Source organism: Grammomys surdaster, unplaced genomic scaffold, assembly GCF_004785775.1.
Source record: "Grammomys surdaster isolate TR1022 unplaced genomic scaffold, NIH_TR_1.0 219, whole genome shotgun sequence".
NCBI classification, from domain to species: Eukaryota; Metazoa; Chordata; class Mammalia; order Rodentia; family Muridae; genus Grammomys; species Grammomys surdaster.
This window is the reverse complement of record NW_021604664.1, coordinates 1,149,879-1,158,443: the sequence shown is the minus strand read 5'-3', so window position 1 is coordinate 1,158,443 and position 8,565 is coordinate 1,149,879. Positions and strand designations below refer to the sequence as shown.

Genomic DNA, 8,565 nt, shown 5'->3' with positions numbered 1-8,565 from the left:
ACATTACCTTAGACAGAAGAAGAGCCAGAATCCAATGGGACCCTCTTACAGGACCCACAGTTATCACTAGGAGCCTCTGCCCCTCCCCTTCTTCCTAGACAAGGGCCCACACAATGCATAGGTAGGAAGTAGACCTGCCCATTCCTGGGACTCACTCAGCTTTCACTGTTCCTGGCAATAAGGTGCAGCTTGTGGGGAGCTCTTGGCTCCATCTACAAAGCTGCAGAAAGTCTTCTTCTTTATCTGCAGAAAGATACCAGCCTCTCAAGCCTTTGCCTGGTTTGTACAATAGTGGGAGCCATGGCTTGGGCCATTCTCAGTTTGAAGACATGGGAGATTCTGGTCAATGTGATAACCCCATAAGATCCTTCTCAATAAGCCAGGCTCTTGCCCAATGATTGGGAGGTGCTCGCTTGCCCTCCAGTGGTCACATTTTAGAACTGCAGCCCAAAAATCACATCTCTTAACTCTGCTTACTCTCTAGGTAGACAGTGGCAGTCCAGGGTGGACTGCCAGGCATCGTTGATCTGGTAAGGCCAAGCAGGCAGTCTCCCAGCTCCAAAGGCATCCAAATGAAATGGAAGTTCCACATGAGCAAATCTTCACACACAGTGGACAGACCTTTAACTTTTCTTCTGGTATTAGACATTAGGATAAGTGTTTAATGAGGTCAAAAAACTCAGTCATGCCCGATTAGCTTGTAAGCGTCAGCCCTGGCCATGTCATAGCTACCCATGCTAAGTTTTCTCCTCAATACAATCAGACAAGTTGGACTCTTGTGTGGCTGTTAACTTCTACTAAATCTCAGTTTAGCATTTGTATGCTTCAAACGTGTATACATATCCACCTGGCAGGTCTGCAGATTAGATCTCTGGTTGTGAGGCAGGAGTAGGAATAAATGTTTCCCCTGAAAAGTAAAGTGCATCTAATACTGACAGCTTGGAAACAGTGGGCAAGACTCCCAATTCATGGGGTCAGGGACGTTTAGCTCATTTCAAATCCCCTAGTACTGGCCGTGTAAGGAGTCCCATAACATCCGTGGAAAGAAAAACACAGCAAGTGGATGAAAAAATGTTTCTGAGCTTAAATACCTTTTAACTGTATGTTGGGGTACACACATGAACATACAAGACACACATACAAACATACTATCACAAGAGGGCAAAGGAAGATACAGCCCGACACACTGCAGGTGGCTGTGGCTACCTGACTGACTCCCCCTTCTCTCTCTCTCTCTCTCTCTCTCTCTCTCTCTCTCTCTCTCTCTCTCACGCACACACACACACACACACACACACACACACTTACACTTCTTTGGTAGGTTCTATTTATTGCACACCCATTGGGTGCAAGAGTCAGCCCCAGGCCCTGGCCAGAGAGTTCCCTGGCCCTAAGGACCAGCTCCACGTTGTGGAGCTCTTAAGCCCTTAGAGTTGATGCAAGCATTACTGGAAGGGAGGATGTGTGGCCCAGCAGGAAGGCAAGAGAGGCAACGTGTCAGCCGAGGGGTGAGCAGCAGAGGCTCCCAGCTGGCTAGAAACCTCTTTGCACACATGGCTGAACAGAGACAATGTGGCTGCTCCCCCAGGCCAGCCTCCTCCTCACAGGCACAGCCTAAGTTCCTGAGTCTCCAGAACCTCCCCTGGAGAAGAGGCATACCTGGGAAGAAGCCAAAAAGAAGTACAAGGGGATTTCCTAAGGCAGGGCAGCAAAGGCCTGGGAGCTGCCCTGGGAATGAGAAATAGTCCTGACAACCCTCTGGAATGCAGCTTTGAGGGGTACTGAGGATGGAGGTATGATGGGGGTGGCTACAGAAAGCAGTGAAAACCCAGGTCTCCAATCTCTACTTCCACTGCCAGGCAGACTCCCCAGGAGAACTGTCACCACCTTCACCCCCTCCTTCTACAGTAGTCTACCCTAGAAAAGCTACCCTCATTACTCTCAGGGAACAAAGGCTCCTTGTTCCAAGAGTTCTCCATAAAGCTCTAGAGGCCCCCACTCCTACTGACCCTGGCTCAGGCCACACACTCGCTCTGTTGATTAACAATTAGGCATGCAGCCTTCTCGAGTACCCCCGGGAGGGCACTGGCTGATTGCAGGATAAAGCAGCCAGAGGATCGAAGTCCCACGGCATCCCTGAGCCCTGAACCTGCCAAAGACTCTGTTAGAAGGCTGTCCTCTACTGGGCAGTGCTAGAATAACCCTGCTTCCTATGTTACAAGATGCTGCTTAGGAATTCCTAAGAGGTCCTGCCTTATGCTTCTGGGACCATCTCCTGCTAGGTCACCAAAGATTGTTCCCAGTGAACAGTCCTGGCTAGACTGCCTCAAGCTACCTCCCAGAAACCCAGGTCCTGTGTTTTAGAGGAGAGAGGGCACACGGGGCAAACCACACAGGTGGAGTCAAGGCCTCACTCAACCTTGCTCTTGAATGGTCAGGGTTAGGGTGATGGAAGAACTGCCATGGGGGACAGTGAGCAAGTATGGCAAGATTAAGGCAGGTCTAAAGAGCCAGGGAATGGAGACACAGGGAAACGAGCCCTATCCTGCAGCACAGAAGCAGCGATGCCTCATCCGTCACCATGGTCCTGGTATATAAGATTGCATCTCAGGTCCACCCTGGAGCAGCCGTCAGTGTATGAGAGGACAAACAGCTTCACAGCTGATTGCGGTTCCTCTTGGGAATGATCTTCCGGTAGGTTCTGCGCTCTGAGATGTTGCGTTTCACCTTGGCTGTGGTGGGGGCCTCATCCTGGTGCAGGGATGGGCTTGAGTAGGACTTCTTCAGGCTCGGCCTGGGCTCCTGAGAACCGTCAGCTTCCTTCTCAAGTTGATCTTCCCACAGAGTCAAGTCCCCCAAAGGGAAGTGTAGGCGGGCCACCAGAAGCTGCACATATGTCTCATACCGAGTTTTCTGCAAAGAAAACATAAATAACCACACCACTTTAGCACAGTTCCGACTCTTGAAGGGCAGCTCGCAGCTGTTTGAAGCCATGGTGGTAGAGGGATGCCCTAATAGTTCTTAAGCATCTCTGTGGAATGAGCCTCCTGGGGTCCAACCACACTTCTGAACAATTGGTATCTGTGGAACATGATGCTGACAACCTTCATCTGCGTAATACTCCTTAGGCCTCTGGGACTAGCATCTGCCTATCTAGAATACCATCCCCAGTTCACAACCCCACTGGACCCTGCCGTGGGAAGTTAGCTGGGTATGAATTAGTTTCATGTGCTTTATATAGGATGAATTGGAGTGAACAAAGGGCCCAGCTGGGTTGTGATAGGGACAAGCCAGGTCCTTTTCTTACTCAAAGACCTCTGGAAAGTGGGCAGTCATCATGGTGAAGACAACCAATGATACAAAGGGCAGAGACTCTGAAAGCTAGGGAGTGCTGGGCTGCAGAAGGGCCAGGTGGGCATGAGTAGGAAACCCACTGATGATGTCCCTTCCTGGTCTCTGGCGTCCAGATGCTGGGGGACTCATTCCATTCCTACACTGTACCTTGCCACACACCTTCCTTCCTGGAGGCTCTCTGCCATGATCAGTGCCTTTAATGCTGAAGCTGTTATTTGGCGTTAGGCTCCCAGAGGGTGCGCTGATACAAGGCCATGGTAGAACTGGAGGGTAGGGGTGGGGAGACTAGAATTAATAAAATCAGCTCCAGGTGAGACTATGTGTGAAGGATACATGTGACAGACAAACCATGTTTCAGCTTTCTTATCTATACAATGAGGATTATAGACTCTTGTTACCTATCCCAGAATTGTAAATTGAGATATTCCTTACAGGCAATAAAGACATTAGGTAGTAGTAATAGGAAAGATAATATAGTTTATAGTTTTTTCATCATAGGAAAATCTAAGAATACTCCTAAGAGGATGAAGTATCCTATAGGTGTTCTTAGGATGAAAGGCAAAGGGTCTTTAGTGCTCACAAACTCCACTCTGTGTTTGCCACTGCATGCTGATGTGTCCCTAAGCCAGGCTTCCTGAGTCTGAGACAGAGGCAGCCAGGAGAGGGCGGCAGAGGACCCAGCCAACAAGCGGTCTGGCCAGGGCAGCCGGAAGACAGCAAGCTGCATACCTCGTGCTCCAGATACTCCTTCCGTAAGCGATACTCCTCCAGCTCCCGGCCACGGCCCCGTCGCTCTGGCAGGTTCCTCTGCAAATCCAGCAGGTCATCTGAGGCAGCATCCAGGCAGTTCTCGTGGGATCGATGCTGCTCCTCCTGGAAGAGGAAGGAGAAGCTAATCCCAATCTTCTGCCCCTTGCTGTTCCCTGACTCTCTCAAACTTCTGATCCAGGTTGTGCAGCCCCTCTCAACCCCAATCTGATCACGGGGTGCAGAGTACACCTTTCCCTCGCTCCCAATCTGCCCCATGCCTAGTGCTCCCTTAGTTAGGATGTCTGAATCCACCTCTGCCCTCCCTGCACCCCTGGGCAGTTAGGAGGGACAGTACCAGGGAGCTCTGCGCCGGGCTCATGGGCAGGATGGGCCTCACAAATCTGCGCTGGGAGCCCACTGCAGCTGGAAAGGGAGGTGCTGAGTGTGTGGCAGCCGCTAGGTTGATTCGTGCAATCCAGGAAGCCATTTCTTTGGCAGTGCTGCAGACAAAGGAGGTTGTGTATCCCCAGGGATGCAGTCCTATCACCTGCCCTCTTTTGGCCTCACACCTCTGTTCTCTCTCCAAGCCAAGAAGCCCAACATTAATGGGAGTGAGGTGGGGGGGGGGCACTGAATTTTCTCTGACAGAAGAAAATGTAGGTGGCAATAGACCTTATATCAAATGTCAAAAGCAGTCGTTGGTGGCATTCTAGAATCTTCTGTTAACATACAAGGAAGAGGGTAGAGCGTTAACCAAGGTACCGGGAAGAGTCTCTGCAGCCCCTTTCTGTCTGCACCCACCCCCACCACAGCACTTCCCCTAGCACAGAAATGTAAGGTTTTTTGGTCAAGGTAGTAGCTCCTGTCAGGGCTGGGGCCACAGACATTGAGTGGCAGCATTGAGCCTTGCCACTTTTCTCCCACTCTAGGGACTCACGGAGCGCGGAAGAGGTAGAGACGCCAGTCTGCAGTCCGAAGCTGGAAGACATGTGGCTTCTTGGTGTAGTGGGTGGCTGGGCTGGCTAGCGAGTGGTGTACCCCCACAGGCTCATCCACCATATGTCCTATCAAACTCTCTCCATCCAGGCACTGGCCCTCTCCCTGCCACCAGACATAGGGGCTCAGTGAAGATGTTATCAGCTGCCTATCTATCCCAAAGTTCTGGACTTCTCCTTGATGACCCCATTAGCTGGGTTCTAAATAGCATTTCAACAACTGGCATGCTTCCTGAATGATGCTGTTCCCTTTAGCTTTATACACCCACAACCACCGTAGTGTCCCAAGATACCATCCCGATCTACAAAGAACTTTTCTGTCCTTCCTCCCTTCCTTCTTCTCTCCAGCCCTGGGAAGTCAGTAATCCATGCTGGTGACTCCTTACCTTTAGGAAGTAGAGGACCATCCCTCTCAGTAAGGTGCGAAATATCTTCCAGCCTCGTTTGCCCCATGGTGCTGTCCCAAGGGGAGACACAAAAGGTGGGTGCTGACACTACATCTAGATGTACCCAATACAAGAATGCAGAGTCTGGCACAAACCCTTACTCCACCTCCAGTCCCTCACAAGGAGGCACATGAGTACATAGAGCACACCACAAGCAAACATGTGCAATCAAAATAGACAGGTGACGTCTCCATAAACAGAAACAAAATTAGAGAAAGAGAACTACTGCCATATAAACAGATGTTCTACAGGCATATAAACAGATGTTCTACTGGCATATAAACAGATGTTCTACTGGCATATAAACAGATGTTCCACTGGCATATAAACAGATGGTCATGCACACCAGCTCTCCCCAGTCCCAGGTGCACACACCTAGGTACAAATAATTCTATTCATCCCCTTTCTTACAAAGCATGATGTGTTTGCCCACTCAGGGAGCACAGGGGGAACCCCCTGAGCACCAATCCCCCTTTCTTTCTCTTCCTAATGTCCTGGTCCTCGGCCAGAGGGAGGCCTGATTTCCTGTGGTCATCCCTGGGAGTCACACTTAGTCACCACAGAGTTTCCTCCGTGGTTCTAGCTTAGTTATTAGGGATTAGTTCTCTGGTCAGACAGCTGCCCTGGGAGTGAGCCACAAATGTCAACTCTGGCATCCCTGCTGTTCCTTTTGCACATGGTATATTCTGAGTGGATTCTGCAGTGCTACTTGCTCTTTAAGGGATGTGCTCAGACAATACAACAATTCAAACCCTCTTACCTTATAAGGTTCCATCCAGGTGCAATCATTTGCCAGAACTTCCCTTATGCCTGCCCTTGCCCCCATCGCCAGTCCTCAGAACCAACTCCCAAACACCTCTCCCTCCTCCTGCCCCCATACGCACCACAGTCCCCTTCCCCCTTCAAAGGAGACACTAGTGTGCTTGTCTAGTCTCTGTCTCACCACAAGGGTGCTGGGGTCTGGGGATAGCCAGATCTGTTTTATATGGCATCCAGTTACTATCCAGGAAAGAAACATAGGTTGGTCATTCTTCAGTGAACCACAATATAGGACAGGGTCCTCAAGCAGAGCTCTCCCTACACACCCCTCTGTCCCCAGCAGCAGACACTTACTCTTCTTGCCATCAGCATCATGATGCATCTTCCGAGCCAGGATGCCCTGCTTATAGGTGGGCATCGTGGGGTCCTGAGCCATCTGCAGGAAGGGGCTGCTTATCTTGCCAGCTGAGGGAGAGGGCTGGTCCTTCTCAGGTCTGGCCACATTTTCTTCATCTCTGATGGCAGAGAATCAGGGTAAGGATGCTAGTGAGACAAGTACCCTCTGCTTCTTGAGGTGCTATACCCACCCCTCACAGTTCCGGCTTCTCCAGTATTGCCCAAGTTCCTCTGTCCTTCCTCAAACTTGTCCATCCCCCTGCCTCAGGTGCTACCCACTCAGAGAGAGAACTATGCAGACCCCTCAGTTTCTCCAGTTCTCAGGTGGGCAACAGTGGGTAGACAGGCTCAGTGGCAGCAAAGAAGGGGAAGAAAGGGGAGGCCTCACTTACACAGCCCACTCGAGCTTCTCACTGCGGATAGACCAGTAGAGGGCCTGGAACAGAGCATGCAGATCATCAGGCAGTGTAGTCACTCATACAGTTGGTATACATCTATGGGCTTACGTACCGGCCTTTCCCTCTACCCCACCATATGTCCTTCTCCCAGTTAGGCAAGCATCCATGATCCATTTCTCTACCCATCCATCCCTGAGCTGGATACTGGAAACATAAAGATAGCAAAGTAGCCAAGGTTTTGTTCTGCAGAAGCTTAGTAAGTTCTAAACAAGTCCTTTGAGAGAGAGCATGAGTTACCCACATACTGTTCTGTCCAGGGGTAACAGACAAAAGAGCATGGCTGAACGACATGCCCATAATAAATATTTGGTAAACGAATAAATGAATGTTGGGTTAAGATTTTGATACAATGTCACAGATTATGGATGCATCTTGTTTGCTTTTGGAGCACCTGCTGTTCCTGGCAGGGTACTTGGTGTACAGGAAACATTCAATAGATGATCACCAAGTAGATGGAAAGAACCAACGGTCCAATTGCTTATGAAGCATGTGTGAGCCAGACATAGTGCATGGCCCTTGACAGCTTTTATTTCATCTTGATAATGACATAGTGAGGTAACCATTTCCTCCAGAAACAATTGACCCAGAGATATGCTGCTGAAGACTAGGATTCAAATCAGGAACATTCAGCTCCCAAACCCCAGATCAGGATTTTCCATACATGGAACTTTGTATCTCATACATTCAATCCCAGGACAGGACAAGACAAGGACACTAGCACTTGTCAGACTTCAAAGGGGTAAAACCCTCCTGAGAATGTAATGAACCATTTTCAGACGCATAGAGTATGGTTCTTTAGGTCCAAGGGTATCAATTTGTACAGACAACAAATCCCAAGATATCACTGATACTTCTAGATAGAGACACACAGGCAAACCTTGTCCTCATACAGACTTTTCATCCAAGCCGTGTCTAAGCTCTCATCTTCCCCTTGGAACTAGAGTTCTAGCTATAGACAGAGAAGAGAGAGATGGCCCTGGCCTTGTGAGGAAGCCATACCTTCAGCAGCTCTTTGGGGAAGTTGCCACCATCCTGCAGGCCATTCAGGTTGGTTACAAATTCCTGACAGCTCATGCTCTTTCCAATGTTCTGTGACCATGGAGAAATGGGACAGTTTGAACACTGCACCCTGACGTATTCCCAGCCTCTGGTCCTCTATTCCTGTCTCGCCATGCCACAAAGCCCCTCCCCTCCAGACCCCTACTTCTGTTCTTTAGCTGCTTCCTCATTCCTTACCTGTCCATGCAGGTCTGTGTTAAGGAGCATGATTGCACAGGTCAAGGTGTGTACAGAGTCTGCCCCAGAGACAGGAAAGTACAAAGTTCAGTGGAATCTGAACCACACTAGGGGTGACCCCCTCCCCACCCTATTTTTCTATAGCCCCAATAGACTCCCAGCAACTACTGC

The 8,565-nt window shown here is 49.9% G+C and overlaps 1 protein-coding gene across 4 annotated transcripts in view; it reads right to left on the bottom strand.

The window, feature by feature from the left end:
- Positions 1-644: 644 nt before the first annotated feature.
- Psd4 (pleckstrin and Sec7 domain containing 4) overlaps positions 645-8,565 on the bottom strand; it is a 34,778-nt gene continuing 26,857 nt past the window's right edge. For 3 of the 4 annotated variants that reach the window (XM_028772816.1, XM_028772815.1, XM_028772818.1), the window contains exons 9-17: positions 8,395-8,453; positions 8,158-8,247; positions 7,093-7,136; positions 6,659-6,819; positions 5,486-5,556; positions 5,042-5,205; positions 4,460-4,604; positions 4,084-4,227; positions 645-2,913 (exon numbers count right to left, since the gene is read on the bottom strand). In XM_028772816.1, coding sequence (XP_028628649.1) covers positions 2,656-2,913; positions 4,084-4,227; positions 4,460-4,604; positions 5,042-5,205; positions 5,486-5,556; positions 6,659-6,819; positions 7,093-7,136; positions 8,158-8,247; positions 8,395-8,453 — 1,136 coding nt within the window. In that variant the 3' untranslated portion in view covers positions 645-2,655. The other variant, XM_028772819.1, reaches the window with a different exon arrangement.